Source organism: Hypomesus transpacificus, chromosome 8 (assembly GCF_021917145.1).
Source record: "Hypomesus transpacificus isolate Combined female chromosome 8, fHypTra1, whole genome shotgun sequence".
In the NCBI taxonomy this organism is placed as follows: Eukaryota; Metazoa; Chordata; class Actinopteri; order Osmeriformes; family Osmeridae; genus Hypomesus; species Hypomesus transpacificus.
Window position 1 is genome coordinate 1,425,408 of NC_061067.1, and position 20,697 is coordinate 1,446,104.

A 20,697-nucleotide genomic window follows, 5' to 3' on the forward strand; every position below is an offset into this window, starting at 1 on the left:
ATATGAGAGTGGCCTACGGGGGCGGTTCCTTACCCTGTCGTCGCTGATCTTCATCACCTTGGTGAGGAAGAGGAGCAGCAGGTTGGTCCAGGCCTCTCGGTGGCTCTCTGACGTCAGGGTGAGGAAGTATGCCACTGCCTCGCTGCACACGCTGGGAGATCATGTGACGGGAGAGAGAGAGAGAGACACCGAGGAACAGAGAGAGTCCGTGTGTGTGAGAAATGGCTGTGTCCTTGTCACTCTCCACATAAATAAAAGATAACAGTGTAAATATATTCACTTATTAGCACCTGATAACCAGTGATGGCTCAGCTTAATGAGCTGACTTGCGGTGTCATTTCCGCTGCAGTACTGTGTGAACTCCCGTGACCTCTGCTACTGCCACGTGACCTACGGCCCTGACCCTGAACCCTTTCTGACCACCATCTGCCATCCCTTCAGCCCTCCCTCCCCTTCTCCTTTCTTCCATCGCTCCCATGCACTTCTCTCTCCATGACCTAATCCCCTCTCCAATCTGCTTACCACTAAGTACACCACTCTAATCAAGCCTGCAAGTCAGTTGCACTCTTCTCCTACTTAACACTGGCAGATTGCGTGTGTTTGAAAACTCCTTGTGTGTTTGTCTCTGTGTGTTGCAGTAGAAAACTGAGGGTGTTTATTACGACAGCCGTATGTTTAGAAGGACATGGAGGCCAATGTTTTTGTATGATCAGTGTTGATACATCCTTTGAATTGTCTGAATAACGTCTGCTATCCATGTTCACTGCGGCAGTCAAACTTGTTAGTGCCAGTCTGCCGAAAGCTAGAAAGACCATCAAGGCTTTCCTCTCCAGGTTGTTTGTAAGGAATGCACCGTTCTAAACGCTGAGGTACTGCTAGGTTGTTAGTCCCTTTTGTTTGTGGATGAGGCAGATGCCTCTGTTAGAACCCGGCTGTGCTAGACTCTTTCCACTCTGTCGTCTGTCTCTTCCGTCCTGACTGTGTTCCATGCACAGATCAGGGGGATGCTTATTGTGGTCACAGACAAGACCCCCGACGACTGGCCAATCAGACGCAAGCCCCAACATCCCGCCATCCTGGATCGATACGGCGGCGACGCCACGCTGCATCCATCTCCCTCACACAGACGTGTGTCAGAGAGGAGCCGGCCCCTCCCCCCCCCCCCCCGTCCCCCTTCCCCCCTCCGCCCCCCTCTCCCTGTCAGGGGCAGTACCTCCCGGTTGACCCCCCCCCCCCCCGGGGGGTGGGTTTTGACGTGCATGTGGGAGTGTGACTCCCCTATTCCCTGGGCTGCTGGGTAGGTGGCGAGGGGGGGGGGAGATCGATGACTCCCTTTCTCCCCAGGCAGCTCTTCATAATTAGCGGGTGTTTAACGTGCCGTGGCCCCCCCCCTCTCATGGAAATAATCAAGGTTGTTTACCAAAGCAGTCAGATGGTTTCTATAAATACCCCAAGGTTTCTACTTAGGAGTGGAGAAAGTTTTTTTCCAGATTGTCTTCGTGTTTGCATAACGCTGCAAGAAAGCAGCAATTAATTATTGCTTATTTCTAAACGGGCGGAACATTCTCGTATTCTGTGTAGGAGGCGATGCGGCCCTTTTGAGTGTCACTAACCAGGTGGAGAGAGGAATGGCTTTAGGCTGTAAGCACACAGTGATTAGGGATGCTTTGAAACACTGTAAGCCTCATTAGAGAGAGAAGGAGCAGACTGACACCAGGAAACACTATCTGAAAAGGATCATTAAGGTAGTCCACACTGCTTTCTGTATTGCAATGGTGTTATCAGGTGAAAATATACTTCAAACCTAGGCACAGATTATCTCTACAAAGTAGGACAAAAGGGCTTGTTAGCAGCTGTTAGGCACCATGTGATAATAACAGATATGGACACTGCAATGTTGTAGCTACTGAAACACTGGTATAGCTGTATGTGATGATATACGATTAGCACCTTCTATACATGCCCACGCCATACACACTCCTTCTCGTTTGTACGGTTGAAGACAATCTTCCCAGTGCCGTGACTTTACAGTACAGTGTGTTGCTATGAAGTGAAAAGTGAGTGATGAGGTGATGTTGACAGGTGAGGTTTCTTACTGCAGCAGCCGTCTGTGCACCTCGTCAGCAGAGTCCTGTCTGCCGGGGTCGCTGTACATGCGGAACAGGATCCGCAGGCTGCACGCCAGGCTGCTCGTCTCCTGCTTCAGAAGGTTGGGCTTGGACTTCCCTTTGAAACCTAGAGACACACACACACCACGCAAACACACACCACACACACAAACAAGGGAATAGTGAGCCAAAAGAAACACATGCACACACATGTACACACACACACACACACCACAGTTCGGTTCCAGCCCAGCCCAGCTCCTACCCCCAGCCCAGCCCCTCCCCCCAGCCCAGCTCCTCCCCCCAGCCCAGTACCTCTCCTTGGCCACCCACCTGCCTTCCACAGCATGGTCCTCTGCTCGTTGTTGGAGTTGAAGGCCTTGGCAAAGCGGTGAGCCTCCAGCAGACAGTCCAGCAGTTTGAACAGCTGCTCTGAGGTCAGGTAGCGGTACATGCCCTGGTCCTGGGCCTCAGCAGGCCGCTCCGCTGGCTCCCCCGCGTCTCTCTGGAGGACACAAGACGCTGGTGACAAGGAGCCCATCGCAACACCGACCCAGGCACAGGCAAAACCAGGTGTGTGACGCCTGCCAAGTTCTCTTTGAGGGAGTTGATGAAGGAAGTGATGCGGGTGTGGAGAGGTGTTCTGAAGAGGCCCAGAGGCAGGAACACCAGTACCTGAGCCGCGGCCAGGTTCTCTGCGTCCTCCTTCCGGCTGGCGGCGGGGAAGAACACGATGTCGTCTATGGTCTGGATCAGCTCCAGCTGCACCACACACTTGATGAGCAACGCTGAGAACAGCTGCTGTTCCTGGACCTCTGTGGAACACACACACACACACGACGAACATCAGATTGAAAACCACTACAGTAAACCATAGAGTAAGAGTGAGAGAGAGAGAGAGAGAGAGAGAGAGAGAGAGAGAGAGAGAGAGAGAGAGAGAGAGAGAGAGAGAGAGAGAGAGAGAGAAAGAGAGACTGGGACTGACTCGTCGGGGTCCTGTTTCTGGGGCCGTCCTCAAAACCCCCCGAGGTGACGTTGTATTGAATCTGCCGCCGGTTGTCCACGGCAACCCTCTCGGCGCTGTTGATAGAATGCTGGTCCTCTGAGCGTGTCTGGATGTCAACTGACTTCTGGGAAACGGTGTCCTGAGGAGGAGAAGAGTGACAGGTTCCTCTGTGTGCAGGAGACAGCTGGACCGCTGGGACACTCAGTGAGAGGGACTCTCTCAGAGACATACCTGTTTGTCTGATATGTTCTGTGATGTCACAAGGTCTCCCTCTGTTCCTGCAGGTCTCCATGTCAGCAGCCTGGAAGAGGAAGATACAATACAGACATGCTAATACACACACACACACACAGTCCACCAGACGCACGCTAAAGGCCCTTGCACACTGAGTCCGAAATTTATGTCAGAAATGTTCGCACGTAGAAAAAATTCATACAAACTCACGTTATGTCAATCGTGCTTAAACACTGCCTCCGAAACTTTCGTCCGTCAAAAAAAAGTTTGGATCGTGTTCGATTTTCTGTGTTTTTTGCATCCATAGCCAGCATTTTGATTTTTTTGGGGGCAATTCAGAGCCACCGAATTTTGAGGCTGACGATTACGAAAAAACGCATACAAAAATGTCACACTCAGTGTGCAAGGGCCTTAACACACACACACACACAGTCCACCAGACGCAGGCTAACACACACACACACAGTCCACCAGATAGACTAACAGTCCGCCAGCAGGAGAGCTTCAGGCCCGCAGCAGCTTACGCGTGGGGGACGGTGGTCTGGAAGATGACCAGCATGCAGTTGCAGGTCTTGTCCCAGGTCTCCAGACTGAACTTCTCCCCGTTGAGGATGACCACGTTCTCCAGACAGTTGGTGCCGGAGCGGGCCAACTGCTCGTTGTCTAGGGGTGGACAAAGAAGGGGGTGGATGAGAGGATGAAGAAGAGGAGGATGAAGAAGAGGGAGAGAGGAGGATGGGAAGTAACGGGGGGGGGAAGACAGGAAGAGACCAGCGAGGAAAGAGAGGGAGGGTTGTTTCTAGACACTATGCAAGTCAAGGTGTGTGTGCGTGTGGTGTGTGGTGTGTGATATTGCCCCCTCCTCACCTTGCTGGACACACCAGTAGAGTTGTGCCAGGATGTCATCCAGTAAGACGTCGTTGAGAGACTCAAAGTACTGTGTGAAGACGTCACTGATGGCGTAAAGTGCGTGATTGCAGGTCGTGGTCATCCACTCTGCTTTCTACAGGACCACAGCAACACAGGCAACGTTACAACGCCTCAATGAACATCAGAGTACAATTACAAGTACACTAACGTTGGAAGGAATTAGCTCATTAATTGCATGTCGGGAAGGGGAGGGGGAGAGGGAGGGAGGGCAGAGGGGAGGAGAGAGGGGAGGAAAGAGGGGAGGAGAGAGGGGAGGAGGGCAGAGGGGAGGAGGGCAGAGGGGAGGAGAGAGGGGAGGAGGGCAGAGGGGAGGGCAGAGGGGAGGAGAGAGGGGAGGAGAGAGGGGAAGAGGGCAGAGGGGAGGAGGGCAGAGGGAAGGAGAGAGGGAAGGAGGGCAGAGGGGAGGAGAGAGGGGAGGAGAGAGGGGAGAAGAGAGGGGAGGAGGGCAGAGGGGAGGAGGGCAGAGGGAAGGAGAGAGGGGAGGAGGGCAGAGGGGAGGAGGGCAGAGGGGAGGAGGGCAGAGGGGAGGAGGGCAGAGGGGAGGAGAGTGGGGAGGGACTGGCCTCAGTTTGTTGCTCAGGCAGCTTCATGTTGTCAAAGATCCTGAAGACGATCCGGAACAGATCCTGCCACCAGTGCTTCTCAAAGGTGTGACCGTAGGTCTTCATCACCTCAAACATCACCGTCAGTCCCCTGGGTGGAGAGCACACACACACATGTTTTTACTGTCTTATAACTCTTTAGTCACCTTGGATCCGATCCAAGGTATTTAAGTTTCAATCCGTTTTCTTCAAACAATAACACTGAGTGGTGGGTGCGGTCTGACCTGGTCCTGACGTCCAGCTTGCACCTGTTGATGATACAGGACAGCTCAAACAGGATGGGGAACCAGCCTCTCACCCACACACGGTCCTCCGGCGCTACGTTCATGTCATCGCTGGTGTAGTCTTTGAAGGCCTGCCAGGAAGTCACTTTCACTACTGACTGTCGGGAGGGATTAACCCACACACACACACAGGAAGCATACTTGCCCACGCAAACACACGCTCACTGAAGCGTGTGCGCTCTAAGCTGCTGTAGGTTTCTCTAGCAACCTGGCCCAGCTGCCTAGGACCAAAAGGGCCCGACGCGAGCACTTAACGCACACCGCCACACACACACAGGTTCCTCCCCTCCCCCCTCGCCGTACTGACCTGCGGCCTGTCCGACACGTATTTGGCGCAGTGGCGGATGAGGCGGATGGCCTCCATGCTGGTATCGGGGAAAGAGGCGTTGCAGGCGAATTCCGACAGACACTTGACGGCGTCCTGGAACGAGTCGATGGTGGCCGGGAAGTGTTTCTCAAATACATTCGCTGGGAGGAAGACGGGAGCAGGGAAGAGCAGGGGGGGGTGTCAGATGGCGTGTCAAATGCCTTTACCATGTGTAAATTACAATTCCCAATTCATCAGCAATAACAAACAGTTATTATGTCAATTTCAACCAATATACATTTACAGGTCAGGATCCATTGTGAGTTTAGTTCAGGACTTCACAGCGGAGTATTTCATCCAACTCTGTTTTACTGCAATGGCATTCCCACAGAAATCAGCAATAATCTTTCCATTTGGTTAGGTATTTAACTACCACAAAACTCAGATATATTTCAAATATCTCAGTTCTGGTCGGTCAGGCAGTAACGGATTCTGTTTCCCGGAACTTCCGGCACCATTTCTTTTCCAACAGGGGGGCAGGACAAGGACAGAACAGGAGACAGAAAGGTAAGTCTCTGGAAGTAGACATATTCCCTTGTCTTGTAAGGGCACCACTTGGTCTACTGCAGCCTTGATTAATGATCCAATTTGAATTTGTATGCGTTAGACAACTTTTCTGTCATATGGTCGGTGTTCCCATTTTAGTCAGGTTTGGGTGTATATAGGGAGAAGTTTTACCAATCACTTTGAGTTCTGATTACGATACAGCTCCAGTGCATTAGGCGCCTAGTCTTCATTGTGAATACCTTTGTTAACCATTGCTCTGGAGGTATGTTTTGTATTTGATGATATTTCATTATCATTGTATTGATTGTCTTACAATTTAAATAATAAACTATTATTGTGCATTTTAAGTGACTTGTTCTCCTTGAAACGTATCTATCACGCTACGGCGGTGAAAACCTTGATCTAGTTGGGTCGATGCAGCTATACTGATTATATCCATCGACCTTTGAAGTGGGTTTTAACTTAAGGCCTCTGAGTCACTTTCAGTGGATCTCCACGCTCCAAAGGAAATACCAGACCCTCTGAGTGGTCCGTTTACATACAAGGTCAATGATTACATCCATATTATAATAGAGACTGATTAGTGAGTATGCATACTTTAAGTATGCATACTCACTACACACTAATCTTTGCTCTGATCAAGCACTGACCTTAAAGTATGCATACTCACTAATCAACATACTAATTCAAATTGGACCATTAATCAAGGCTGTAGTAGACCAAGTGGTGCCCTTACAAGACAAGGGAATATGTTAACACGTTGGTCTGCTGCAAGCACAAACTCTGTAAACCCTGTAAATGTACATGTTACAGTATTACAATTATTACTAGAATGTAATACATACAATAAGAAACAAAATCATATCAAACATGACATTAAAAGCTGTTTAGAACTATATCTACAAGAACACAACTTTTAATGATAATTTCAGAGTCTTCCTCTGTCCACCTTCCTCTTCAGCTGTTGAGATCACTTCTCTAGAGGGGTGTCATTAAGGTGTGATTGTCATTTTAGCATTCATGCAAATCAACGATTGTCCCAGACGAGCGTCTGGATGACCTGTGACAAAGGGGCTGCCAAAACAGCCCTGTGGTGTGTGTTGTGTGTGTGTTGTGTGAGTGGTGTGTGTGTGTTGTGTGTGTGTGTGGTGTGTGTGTGTGTGTGGTGTGTGTGTGTGGTGTGTGTGGTTTGTGTGTGTGGTGTGTGTGTGGTGTGTGTGTGTCTGTATGTGTGGTGTGTGTGTGGTGTGTGTGTGCTGTGTGTGTGTGTGTCCGACTCACTGACGATGTGGCCGGTGGTGTGGAAGGCCAGCTCCACGATGCTCTGGTCCTGGTCGGAGGCAGCCAGGTGGAACACTGAGAAGATGTTCTTCCAGCCGGAGCGGATGTTCCCAGCCTGGGAGTTGACCATCTGGGCAATACACCTCACCACCATGTCCCTGATGGTGGGAGACCTGGGGGAGGACCAGACTTCTTCAGGCGTTCGCTCTTATTTCAATGCAGTGCTCTGACGAGGCTGCTTTTCACTGCAACTGTCACGGTGAAGAGCTGACCTATTTTTTTTTTTAGCTGCATGTGACAAACGGAAAACGCAACACAAACACACACAGGCTGACTGAACCTAACGAAGGATCAGCACAACAGGCTTCTCTGGGTCGACGCGGCTGCCTGCTGTCTCCCCTTGTACACAACACTTACATTATTAAAACCAGAGGGTGGAATTCGACCTGGGAGACCTGTCATTGACATGAACACATGGTGTTCACTTTTCCTCTGATTCCCCGTGTTCTACAATGTCACCCTGCCGTGTTCCACGTCAGACGGGGGAAAGACGGAGATGTCATGTGAGGGAACTCTGTCACCACTCAGGGAACAACTCCACTCAGTTCTCCGTCAGAGGGCCCTGAGCTACATTCATACAGAAACAACGAGAGTGCCTATTATGTAAAGTCACTGGTTCAACATGAAGCAATCTCAAGTGATTGAAATGGGTTATTCTGCACGTCGCCGAGGACACTGTCTGTGCTGCTGGTTCACTCTGCCTCAGAGAAATGGCTGGCTAGCTGAGTGACTCCAGGCTGGTTGGCTGGTTGGCTGGTTGGCTGACTGTCTGTCTATCTGATTGAATGACTAGACGCCTATCTGACTGGCTGACTGACAGACTAGATGCCAAGCTGGCTGGCTGACTTTCTGACTGCCTGTCTGGTAGTCTGGCTGTCTGTGTGACTGCCTGGTTAGGGAGGTGTGTGACGACACGGTGACTCAGGGAATGTGCAGGGTGCAGTGAAGGCAGAGACAGCCCTGGAAAATGCTGCACACAGTGGCACAATGCTGGCCTTGTGACTGACTGCTGGAACACAGACGAGCCCATCGTCTACTGTGGCTGTGTGTGCACACACACATCCCTCGGTATGTGTACACACACACGCACATTTTACCTGTTCTTTTTCATGATGTGTTCAAAAGGCCTCAGAAAATCCTTCTGGAATCTGAAGTTGGCGAGCTCCCCCTTCTCCAGGAACTTCATGGACAGCTGTCGGAGAGAGTCCACGGCAAAGATAGCCACGTCCCCGTTAGGATTACAGCCCACCTGGACACACACACACACACACACACACACACACACACACACACATAAAGGTTTAGCTCTTCTCTCAAAATGTCTACCCTTTCCACAGTGCATATCTGTAGACTCTGTAAACCATTTCACATTTTCAAATCAAATCCATGCAACAATGTGTCTAATTGCTATGTATGAGTAGTAAACTCCCTTTGCAGGGACCCTGTGCCCACCTTGTTGAAGTGGTCTCCAATCACCTCCCAGATCCTGGACCACTGCAGGCGGATGCGGCCCATGTTGTAGTAGGAGATCTCCACGATCTTCTGCAGGCTGAACATGCGGGGGTGGGTAGGAGAAGCCAGCTCATCCATGGAGACAGCACACAGCCAGCGCACAAAGTCCACTGTGGGGGGGGGACGGGGGGACAGAAGGGAGTCACTGACTGGTCAGAGTAGGCAGAGTCTGGAGATGCACTACAGTAAGACTTCAAGATCATTTGCATATACAGCAGTATATACTGTACAACAACTCTTCACCAAATTCTCCAAACTGGGACACTCACCGATAGCATTGCCATCCAGTCTTGTGGAACCAGTGAATATCCTGCATTCAAAACAGAAGAAAAGGTGAGTCAGCCCCACGTCCTTTGAGGGCAGTGAGCTATCCACGATCCAGGAAGTGCTGGGGATGTTTACCTGTCCACAGCCACGACAACACTCTGGGAGCTGGTTTCCCCTATGGACTCCTGGATGCTGGCTATCTGCTTACGATCCACTGTACCTCCTACTGCGGACACAGAGGTCATGAGTCAGGGGTCATGGGTTCAAACCCCCAGATAAACTCCAGAAAAACGACCCTTCATAACAGCACAGAACACCCCCACAACATCAGCAGGCATCAAGCAAACAACCAGACAAGCAGACTCCCTACAAGTGAATTACAGATATAAAATATGGACAGAGTATCCCATGATTAAACCAATTTCTATCGAGCCAGCGCTACAGGGATGTCGTTCGGCGGGGGGTACCGACCCAGGCCCAGGTACTCGTCATTGTTGTGCTCCTTGGTGCTGGTGATGAAGCCCTCCTTCCCCCTCACGGTGCCTGAGATGTAGCGTGCCTTCACCCCCGTCCCAATCAGCTGGGCCAGCTCCAGCTGACTGATGCACTTCATGATCTGCTCACACACACACACACACACACACTGCTGCTTAGAGCTGACATGCCAGAGAGCACATGTGCATCACACACAGAGCAGAGAGGGAACAGGCGAGGGATGGAGGGGGGGTGGAGAGCGGGAGGGAGATGGATTGAGAGCGGAATGTAGAGATAGAGGAGGTGATAGCGAGAGGGGAAGTTAGAGAGGAAGTGAGATAGAGACAGAGATAAGGAGACGGTGACAGAGTAAGAGCGATTGAGATGGTTAAGATACAGACAGAGAGAGAGTCAAAGGGAGAGAGACTAGAGTGAGTAGTGAAGCGTCAGAAAGAGAGAGCTGGTCCACGGGAGGCGTGGCCGGCTGACCTCGTGCCAGGAGGTGCCCAGGTAGTTGCCGTCGGTGTGGGCCACGGTGATCAGAGTCTTGATGGTGTCGATGTTCTTCTGCTTCATCTCCGTGATGCCCGAGCTAGCTGTGAGCAGGGTGAACCTGGCCAGGGCCTGGACGTACGCATCACGCTCCAGCTGCCACGAGAGAGAGAGGGAGAGAGAGAGGGAGAGAGAGAGGGAGGGAGAGAGGGAGAGAGAGAGAGAGAGAGAGAGAGAGAGAGAGAGAGAGAGAGAGAGAGAGAGAGAGAGAGAGAGAGAGAGAGAGAGAGAGAGAGAGAGAGAGAGAGAGAGAGAGAGGAGAGGAGAGAGAGAAAAAAGGGTGCGAGAATCAGAGAAACCGGGAGAATCATTATGATTTGCATTCATGTTTGCATTTCATCACAACACACACCCTACTACTACTGTGTGAAACCCTTAAGTACTTGTGATGTCTGCGGTCCTACGGGGTGCAGAGGGCGTGCAGGGCTACCTGGATGGTGAAGATGCAGGCGATCCTGATGGCGAAGCGGATGCCCTCCAGACAGAGGAAGGCCACCTCGGGGTCGTCACAGTCCTGCAGGCCCACGCTGAAGGCTGCCAGGAAGGGGGTCCACGCCAGCTGGGATGAGCACACAACACAGGCTGCAGGTCTGGGACACGCTTCATACACACTGGAGCATTCCAACTAGACCTCTACATAGGTCTGAAAAGGCTGTGTGTGTTTACTGTGTGTGTGTGACCTTGAACATGAGTCTGATGTGCTCCAGGTGTGTGTGTGTGTTTGTGAGTGTGTGAGAGTGTGTGTGTGTTTACTCTGTGTGTGTTACCTTGAACATGGGTCTGACGTGCTCCAGGTGCGTGGCGGAGGTGAAGGGGGCCTGGACGTGGCTGACTGCCTCCATCAGAGCCTTGGCTGTCTTGGCCATCTGCTCCATCTCCACGTTGTAGAGCAGCCGCCTCTGCTTCTCACTTGCCACACCTGGCGACACCAGCACAACCTTCACACAACCTTCCCACAACTTTCCCACAACCACACCTGGCGACACCAGCACAACCTTCACACAAGCACACCTAACCCTGTGACAACACCAGCACAACCTTCACACAAGCACACCTAACCATGGGACAAGAGATCCTCTATCTCTAATTTCTTCTCCAACCATGTCTGAGACGTTATCTTTAATACAGCACGTGACATGATGATGTCTTCTGAGTACAACTTTTCTTATTCAACAAAGATCCCAAACTTTTATACTTAGCGATCCGCTAAGCAATCTAATCCAAATCCAAATCTTTTTAAGTCTTTGAGTCTGATAGAAATTCAATAGCCCGCACAGACACCAGATGAAGACTGCTGGATTACATCTGGAGCTGGTAACTTGCCACAGATCTATTGCTTCTACAAATGGCCCCTTTAATACTGTCGACTGTGTGCAGAATTATCGTTTGACACGCTCAATTTCAGACTGTAATGACATTCTTATCGTGTCTGATGGAGGGGTGGGGGGGAGTGGTGGTGGTGGTGGGGGGGGGGGGGAGTGGGGGATAGACTCACTCTGCTTGTTGGATTTAAGGGTGAGTTCCTTTGTCTCCTTCATGGCGATCTTCTTGCCGGCAATCTCGTCGTAGATGGCCGACAGGTACTCCTCCGGCAGGTCTTTGCTGTCGTTGATCCCTCTGTTCATCTTGATGTACTGCTCTTTAGTCATCTTGTTCTTCACCTTTGGACAGGGAGGAAGGACGGAGGCCTGGGTCAGTCACAAACTGAATGACTGACTCGACTTGGGTTTAGTCCTTCGTTGAGGTGATTTGGGCGTTTTCGTTTCTTCTGCCCCAGACTGCGGGGGTACTGTACCTGCGGACTGTGAAGGTCTGTTGTCAGCATGATGATCGAGTAGGCAAGGACGTAGGCAGTGTCTGCACTCGCAAACAGGGTTTGCCTGAGGGACGAGCGAGAGAGCAAGAGAGCAAGAGGAGGAGAGAGAGGGGGGGGGGGGGGTTAGAAACAGAAAAGTCCATAAACACAAATGAAGAGACTCAGATCCAGATGTTGTTCCCATTACAGCAAACACTTATTCCATTTGTCCTAATGTCTGCCTTCAGGCTCCATCATTTGGATAGAGAACAGATCAGCTGTCCCACACTCACCCCTGGTTGCACTCCAGGTATCTGGCAGCAAACTTCTCCATGAGCCTGTCGATCTTCTGAGCCTCCCCGGGCAGACGGAAGCCCTCCAGGAAGATCCGCAGCGCCGACACAAAGTCCTTCCCCTGGAAGTCCATCTGGTCCACGTAGGCATACATCACCTCCTTGTTGAACCTGTCGTTGTCCCCCAGGAACTCCCCTACCTGAGTCTGGGAGAGGGAGTGAGGACAACAGAAGATGACAAGGAGAGAAAGATGGAGAAAGAAAAGGAGAGAGAAATGATAGAACGTGAACGGAAAAAGCAAGCCCTGGTCGGATTTTAGTCCTGTCATCCACTCCAAGTGCTACTCGATGATGGACAATTAGCCCGCATTGTCTTGATGCGCCTCGCTCCTTTCAGAGCGGCTGTGATGGGGAAACTGTTTATGACTGTGATCTACAAAAAAGCGGAGTGCTGATGTGTTAAATACATGCTGATCCCCCTGCTCGGTGCAGTCAGAGGGCTGAAGCAGCTGTTGAAGGGCCCTTGTTGCACTGCACACGTTAGTGAACGCTCATTAACGCACTTTATCACTGCATACGGAGGTGCCCTCAGGACTGGCCAATCAGCCGAGAGCACTCGAGTCGTTAGGATAAACATTTGTGCCGTGTAAAGGAGTGCAAATTGCCTGGGAGTGGGAGGATGGGAGAGAGGAATGGAGAGATGGGAGGGATGAAGGGATTAGAGGAAGGAAGGGATGGGATGAATGGAGGGAAAGAGGGAGGCAGGGTTGTAATGGCTCAGTTCTGGGCCGTGGCTATGGGATGTGTCTGAGCCCTTCAGCTGTGTGCAGGCAGGAGGCTGCAGACTCTAATGACTTAGTGTGGGTGTTTACTTATTTACAGCCATGCTCATCCTCATCCAGAAAGAGAGAGAGTGAGATAGTGTATGTGAAACGGTATAAGTATGTGTGACGATGTGTGTGAGTGTGTGTGTGCAGTTGAGTAAACCAGAGCTGCTCTTTACCGAGTCAAGCCTCTCTTCCTGATGCAGGAACTGAGCGAGGTCTTCCGGGGTGGTTCCCAGCATGCCTTGCTCTTGTAGATACTGGATCCCCCTCTTTGGTTTCTTGTTGAACCTGCGGGTTAACCAGAGTTAAGATGTTAAGGCTACGGCGCAAACCAATTCGATGAATGGCCGCAGGCAAACCACCTCAACTAAAAGTGGAGGGTGAGCATTTATGAGCAGGTTGTGTGTGTGCGTGTTTACTCACAGGTCGATGCCCTGCTCGATGATCTCCTTCTGCTGCTTGAGCACTTCAAACTGCTCTGGATTGTCCGTGCCGGACATCTGCGTGCTGTAGCTGCCGATGCCGGACGACGAGGTGGAGTCCAGAGAGTTGATGCTGCCGTAGCGGTTAATGCTCTCCGGAGCCTTGGTCTCCATCATCTCCTGCTCTGAGGGCTTCTCCTGACCTGCGGGGGCAGAAGAGGAGGAAGAGGTGGAGGAAGAGGAGGAGGAAGAGGTGGAGGAAGAAAGAATATCGGGAGGAAAATGAGAGAAACTTATGGTATTTCCCCAGAGAAAGAGCCAGAACTTTTCCATTAAAACCACTTTTTCCATTTCCGAAAATCTTTTCTAAAAATGTTTTTAGTCTCTCGCTTGTAGCTCAGGCGTGGAAGATCTTAATCTAGTCTGTGGCACGATGGAGCTGTAATAGTGGAGGAGGAACCTACTGTACTCCACCGACAGAGACAGGATGACCTCAAGGCTTTTGTATAGGTGTTACATTGCTTGTTGTTTGCTACATTGAGCCCATCGACACACACACTCACAGGCACACACACACGCTGTGTTAAGAGGTTGAAAGGGCATTAAAAAGGTCAGTTATGTATTAAAGCTGCTGGCAGGATGTGAGTAGGAGAAGCCAGGCAGAGGTGAGGGTGCAGGAGTAGTTGGATGGGCCAAGGCAGGGTGAGGGAGCTGTGGTGTTCACCGGCCTGAAACGGGTCAGCCAGGGCAGGGCAGGCCAGGGTGGGCCAGGGCTAGCCAGGGCTGGGCTAGCCAGGGCTGGCCAGGGCAGGGCAGGCCAGGGCTGGGCAGCCTGGAATCTAACAGACATTGTGCTCTAGCTGTGGGATCTTATTACCCCCCCATCGGAAACTCTGTGAAACATTCAGGGCAGCATCATGGTAATGTGAGCTGGCAAGACGCTTCCATGTCCTGTGTCTACCAAGGAGAGAGGGGGGAAGGAGGGGGAAGAGCAGGGAGAAGGAGAACTCATGGTGTCACAAAGTACTAATCGTTATGAGAGGAAATTACAGTACATTCTATCTCATGATCTATTATGTAAACTATTCTCACTTTAACATATAACAAACTTAAAATGACTGCACGGATTACAACTGTAAAAAAAAAACATAAAAGCCACAGTCTGTTTTTGTAGATCTGACGGGACTGGAGTCTATGGTTTATTAAGGTTGCTAATGCTAATAGAAGAAAGGCAGCTCTGGATTCTACAGGACTATTCACAGCTACATTAAAGCCACCGCCTCTGAACTAAGCCCCCAAAATGACTGCTACAGTTTCCACACGAACCCGTCTACCAAACACCAGACAACTTTCTACCATTACCTGCTCTCCCTTTGAAGTCAGCCCAGAAAGATAAAGAACAAAAGGTTTGATAAGCCCGTGTTAAAAGCGAAAGGCAAAGAGAGCCCTATCTACTGAATGATGTGAGGCATCATTTCAAACCCATTTACAATTTGTAAAATGACATACACAAAGAGAAGAACACCATTAGACCATTCACCTCTGAATGAACAAATTATTAGATGAGAAAAAAATTATATCAAATCTTGCTGTAATGCTTTGGCAGGGGGGAGTGTTGGTTCTGGTAGCTGTCTTGGACTTTAGCATCCTAGCCTTCTGGAGTCTGGAGAGACAGAAGTTAGCCTCAGGCTAGCCCCAGGAGAGTTCCAGCGCATACATCTCAAACCCTCAGAAAATCCCAGTTCCTCATGTTAAATATTCCCCCCTTCCCATCAGCTCACTGCAGTCAGCGGGCCTCATGGCGGGTCACACTGACTGGAGCTCTGACGGTCACGGCCGTGTGCTATATCAACGACCAGCATCGGATCTGTGCTGTAATAGTCTATTCCAGTCGAATTAGCCTGTCTGCGTTAGCCTCTGGGCTGCTGACTGATAGCCTGTTCTCTCAGGGTCTGTGCTAGAGAAAGCTGATGAATGCCAACTCTGTGTCCCAGGACGTTGGCCTCTCTGATTGAATGCTAACCTTCGATCTTCCAAACCTGTACTGTCGTAGCTGAAGGATGCTGTCCTCCCATCTAAACCCAGTTAACTCCATTGATGAAGTGCAGCCACAGGGTTCGGCTTACTCTCTGAACACAATTTTCCCATTCAGATCATTCTCATCTTTCTACCGCCAAAGCCAGTGCACAGTAAAGTTACACTCTATGATTAATTTAATTCGGGCTAATCACACATGTTTAACAACACCACGGGAGCCTAACTGTTTGCTTTTATGGCAACATTTATTTGAGCGACCAAAGAAGACGAAATGTCGATCAGCGCCGCAGTAAGCACACATTATAAAGAGAGGTAACCTGCGTAACTGCAACCGTTTCAGAGTAAAGTTAACGTAACTTGACTGAAAACTATGGCAGAACGCGAGCGGCTTCTCTTCTTCCGGAGAAGAGATCCAGCCAGCTACAGTAAACATAGTTCAAAACATTGTGAAATGTTGAGAAAGAAGAAAATCTTACAGAAATACGAAAACGTAGCTACAGAGCCACAGTATTGTTTTCTCATGAGTGCAAATAAAGCCAGAGTGATCAAATTAATACACAAATTACTTTAGTAGTAAAAGAGGGTAGATATCACAATTATTTTGTTTGTCAGGCTACGGCCGACGGTTGTACTCCCTTCCACTAGTAGTGCCATCGGCTTTTGCCACCCGGAAGAATGTGTACTATTGTTGTGACGTCATGCTGAAAAGGTCAATAAATTGAAAGCGCGCCACCCAATCTTTCCTTTCGACGTGCATCCTTGAGCACCAGCAGCATTCGTTTCCGCCAGCTAAAGACAAAGAAAGATGTCCGACGAAGGAAAACTTTTCGTCGGTGGCTTGAGCTTCGACACAACCGAAGACTCTTTGGCGGCGGCTTTCTCCAAGTATGGAAACATAGATAAAGTTGATGTGATCAGAGACAAAGAAACAGGAAGGTCTCGTGGATTCGGCTTCGTCAAGTACGACAACGCCGATGACGCAAAAGAGGCGTTGGAAGACATGAACGGAAAAACCGTGGATGGCAGAACGATCCGCGTGGACGAGGCAGGAAAAGGTGGCGGCCGTTCAGGAGGTGGAGGCGGCGGTGGCTACAGAGGAGGATCCCGCGGCGGTGGCGGATATGGCGGTGGCGGAGGATATGGCGGTGGTGGAGGATATGGCGGCGGTGGAGATCGGGGATATGGCGGCAGAAGTTATGACGGAGGCGATCGAGGCTATGGCGGCGGCGGTGGAGACCGGGGCTATGGCGGCGGCGGTGGAGGCTACAGGAGTGGTGGCGGTGGCGGGTATTCCTCCGGCGGTGGATACAGGGACAATAACTAGGGGCCATGTGGCTATGGAGGCCGGTCGAGGGACTCCCACAGAGACAGCCATGCTAGCTATGCTAGCTATGTTAGCCATGTTTCACACGAGTTAAAATCCTCCCTTATTCAAGATCATCCCTTGGCTGGTTATATAAAAACAGATGCGCTCCCCAAGAAATGTCCATGTTAATGACCAGATTTTTTTTCTATAGCCCTATTCTGTGTTCCAGTAGCTCGAGCACCTTTTGAAGTTAGTTTCAGCCATTCGTTTACAAACCATGTTTAAAAGTTAAAAACAGCAAAAATATCTAGTTCGATGAGACATGCTCATTTGGCCTTTCGTTTTGGTTACATGATAATAGTAATGTCTTGTTGGTCCCGTCAACTGCTAACTTAAGTGAAAAGTAACCCATTCCTGCTCACAAGCGCTGTTTCGACGTTGCTTCGTCCTGTTTTCACCTAGCACCGACATATTTCCCTGGCCTGTTCCCTTACCTGGGCGCGTCCATTGGGACCTGTTTGCCATTTCAGTTCCTCTTTTTAATTTTTCATGACCAATTCCGTGACTTACCTCCTGCCACGTTTTAAACCAGAGCAAAAGATTCCACTTAAGGCTGGCGGGCAGGGATGTACTATTTAGATATTATACATTCCTTAAGTGTAGCTACGCAGCAAAGCCTCGTCAGACTCTAATACAAAGTTATTGACGTAACTGGGGGTCCTGTATGTGTGCTGTTTCCCACAGTGAATTCCTTCAGAATGGTGACCCCCCCCACACGCCTGATGAGGTTTGCTGTTTAAATGGTAATATTCACCATGCTACAGCTAGGCCACGGTATATCTTGTTCCTTTTGGTTCTCACTTGTTTTTTTTTCTCTGCTCAACTTGCATTTTAAATGTGTTGTTATGATGGACTGAACTGTAGAAAAGAGAACGTCAAATGCTACTACTCTCTCACTATTCCACATGGGAACGATTTTGTACTTTCTGTTCTTTGTATCATCAACATTGAAGATGTATTCTTTTGTCAATTCTGGCTTCATGGTGCCTGTTAAAGCGATTTTGTTAAATAAAAAAACAAACAAAAAAAACGTCTGATTATTTTCATGATAATTGGCCAGGTCTAGAACTTTTGGTAAAGTTATAACCAGAACAGATTATGTAGCAACTTGGCCATCGCTGAACTGCACAGGGTGTGGCTGCTTTGTTTTTTATCTATGTTTAACACATCCCTTTTGAAACTTTTCAACAAAACATTCTTAAACTGTAAACCTTTTTTTAGAAAATATTTGTTCAACCTTTTGAAATTTTAAATATATTTAAACCGTTTGAAACCCTGTTCCAAAATATTTTTAAGCTTTTGAAAACAAAAGCATATTCAGCCCAGTTTGGGAATCGCTGCTGTAGGTTAGGATTATAAATGCTCGCATACAAATGGCAGGACTACAATGTTGGGCCACCAACAGAATGGTAATGGATCTGCCTACAGACTAGTGTTGGGTCAGTCTCTCACCAAGGCTGGTCTGGGAGTTGGGGTTGACGTACTGGTCCTTACTCCATTCCACCATACACTTGAGGATGGACACCAGACACTCCAAACCTTTCTTTCTGAGGGTTAACTCCTGCAAGGCAAAGGCACAAGTCAGTAAGGAATTTAAGAAGCCAAAACAATACGCGAGTTCATTTAGCCAGTCAACCAGCCAGCCAGTCTCACCTGGAGGGGAGTGGTGCCCAGCTCGTGGCCTGCCCGGCCCTGGGCTATCTTAGAAAGGTCATTAACCAGCCTCTCAAAGATATTAGCAGCATTTAAGTCACAATCATAGTTCACATAAATATCCACCACACTCTGAGCATCTGAGGAATAAAGGGAGAGATTAAGAATGTAAGAAGAAAGCACAAAGACCGATCCACATTAATTTCAGGTTATAAAGAGACACCTCTACACACCTGCACATATTCTAGTCAGGGTCTGTATGACCATCCATTTGTGGTCGTAGGAGCTTGTGGATGTTTCTAGAATGTACAGAAAAATCTCCTTGAAGAACACCTGCAGAGGAAAGCAGAACGGGACCAACCAACTGTCAATAAATCTTCATAAATACAGCTACCCAGTTTGTCTGAGTCTTGGAACACCCGCTAACACATACTCTCAACTGACCAGTCGTTTCAGACAGCTCCAGACATTTGTCTCCACTAAAAACAAATGTGATTTTATTTACAGGTGCAAAGAGAGGAGATCAAGTCATCAACTTCAGTCTGGAGAAATGTTCTAGGCTGAGCTCACAGTGGAAGTGGACTATAAATCAGTACCACCGGCAGCAAACAGGTAATATGGAAACTCATTTGCACTGAGGCAGAACTACTATTATAGCCACTCTGTCATAAACCACATCTCCCATAAATCAACCTTGTCAGCTGCCAACCGTATTGAGAGATTGTGTCAATATCAAAACATACGAGGGCTTTACGACATTGGGGAGGGAAAGGGAATAGGCCTGGGATATGGGCATGACACAGACGTTCAGGAACTAAACACTGTTGGATGGAGAGTGATTCTGAATTTCAATAATAAAGGATTAAGGTAAAATACTGGGGTTTGGGACCTCAAAATAACTGCGTAACTACCTCAATCTGCATCTTGAGATGTGTTTTGAAGTGGGAGAGCAGGGTGAGGAAGATGGAGAGGGAGAGCTCGAACACCTCAGGCACGGAGGAGACCCCGTTCTTGGACAGCGCCACACACAGGTACTGCTTGATGGCGTTGATGAACATCTCATTGGTCTTGAAGATGGGCCCGGCATTCTGCAGGATAGACAGGAGAAGCTGCAGGGATAAGACCTTGGAGCGCAGCTCGTGGGACCTGGGAGGGGAGAAGAGAGGGGGGGGGGGGAGGGGAGAAGAGAGGGAGGGGAGGGGAGAAGAGAGGGAGGGGAGGGGAGAAGAGAGGGAGGAGGGGAGGGGAGAAGAGAGGGGGGAGGGGAGGGGAGAAGAGAGGGAGGGGAGGGGAGGGGAGAAGAGAGGGAGGGGAGGGGAGAAGAGAGGGAGGGGGGGGGGAGAAGAGAGGGAGGGGGGGAGGGGAGGGGAGAAGAGAGGAAGGGGGAGGGGAGAAGAGAGGGAGGGGAGGGGAGAAGAGAGGGAGGGGAGGGGAGAAGAGAGGGGGGGGGGGAGGGGAGAAGAGAGGGAGGGGAGGGGAGAAGAGAGGGAGGGGGGGAGGGGAGAAGAGAGGGGGGGGGGAGGGGAGAAGAGAGGGAGGGGAGGGGAGAAGAGAGGGAGGGGGGGAGGGGAGGGGAGAAGAGAGGAAGGGGGAGGGGAGAAGAGAGGGAGGGGGGGAGGGGGAGGGGAGAAGAGAGGGAGGGGGAGGGGAGAAGAGAGGGAGGGGGGGAGGGGAGAAGAGAGGGAGGGGGAGGGGGGGGGGGAGGGGAGAAGAGAGGGGGGGAGGGGAGAAGAGAGGGAGGGGGGGAGGGGAGAAGAGAGGGAGGGGGAGGGGAGAAGAGAGGGAGGGGGGGAGGGGAGAAGAGAGGGAGGGGGGGAGGGGAGAAGGGAGGGGGGGAGGGGAGAAGAGAGGGAGGGGGAGTGGGGGGGGAGGGGAGAAGAGAGGGGGGGGGGGAGGGGAGAAGAGAGGGGGGGGGGAGGGGAGAAGAGAGGGAGGGGGGGAGGGGAGAAGAGAGGGAGGGGGGGAGGGGAGAAGAGAGGGAGGGGGAGGGGAGAAGAGAGGGAGGGGGGGAGGGGAGGGGAGAAGAGAGGAAGGGGGAGGGGAGAAGAGAGGGAGGGGGGAGGGGGAGGGGAGAAGAGAGGGAGGGGAAGGGGGGGGGAGAAGAGAGGGAGGGGGGGAGG

At 50.5% G+C, this 20,697-nt stretch overlaps 2 protein-coding genes across 2 annotated transcripts in view; one reads left to right on the forward strand and one right to left on the reverse strand.

The window, feature by feature from the left end:
* Positions 1–20,697, reverse strand: part of LOC124469991 (brefeldin A-inhibited guanine nucleotide-exchange protein 1-like) — a 46,238-nt gene that overhangs the window by 1,466 nt on the left and 24,075 nt on the right. Inside the window, 29 exon segments of the mRNA XM_047023606.1 lie at positions 34–151; positions 2,097–2,235; positions 2,442–2,613; positions 2,784–2,923; positions 3,094–3,253; positions 3,346–3,415; positions 3,873–4,011; positions 4,216–4,351; positions 4,842–4,971; positions 5,105–5,235; positions 5,472–5,632; positions 7,320–7,492; positions 8,477–8,628; positions 8,832–9,001; positions 9,161–9,201; positions 9,294–9,384; positions 9,630–9,774; positions 10,122–10,280; positions 10,615–10,743; positions 10,952–11,103; positions 11,680–11,845; positions 11,980–12,064; positions 12,273–12,478; positions 13,276–13,387; positions 13,523–13,724; positions 18,377–18,485; positions 18,578–18,717; positions 18,811–18,910; positions 19,489–19,723. Coding sequence (XP_046879562.1) covers positions 34–151; positions 2,097–2,235; positions 2,442–2,613; positions 2,784–2,923; positions 3,094–3,253; positions 3,346–3,415; positions 3,873–4,011; positions 4,216–4,351; positions 4,842–4,971; positions 5,105–5,235; positions 5,472–5,632; positions 7,320–7,492; positions 8,477–8,628; positions 8,832–9,001; positions 9,161–9,201; positions 9,294–9,384; positions 9,630–9,774; positions 10,122–10,280; positions 10,615–10,743; positions 10,952–11,103; positions 11,680–11,845; positions 11,980–12,064; positions 12,273–12,478; positions 13,276–13,387; positions 13,523–13,724; positions 18,377–18,485; positions 18,578–18,717; positions 18,811–18,910; positions 19,489–19,723 — 4,063 coding nt within the window.
* On the forward strand, positions 16,283–17,698 carry LOC124469988 (cold-inducible RNA-binding protein A-like). Its single transcript, XM_047023602.1, has one exon. The coding sequence runs from the start codon at positions 16,364–16,366 to the stop codon at positions 16,880–16,882; it is 519 nt and encodes a 172-aa protein (XP_046879558.1). The 5' UTR covers positions 16,283–16,363; the 3' UTR covers positions 16,883–17,698.

What these genes read in the sequence shown, in the direction of transcription:
- LOC124469988 (XM_047023602.1), top strand. Translation starts at nt 16,364, where the DNA reads ATGTCCGACGAAGGAAAACTTTTCGTCGGTGGCTTGAGCTTCGACACA.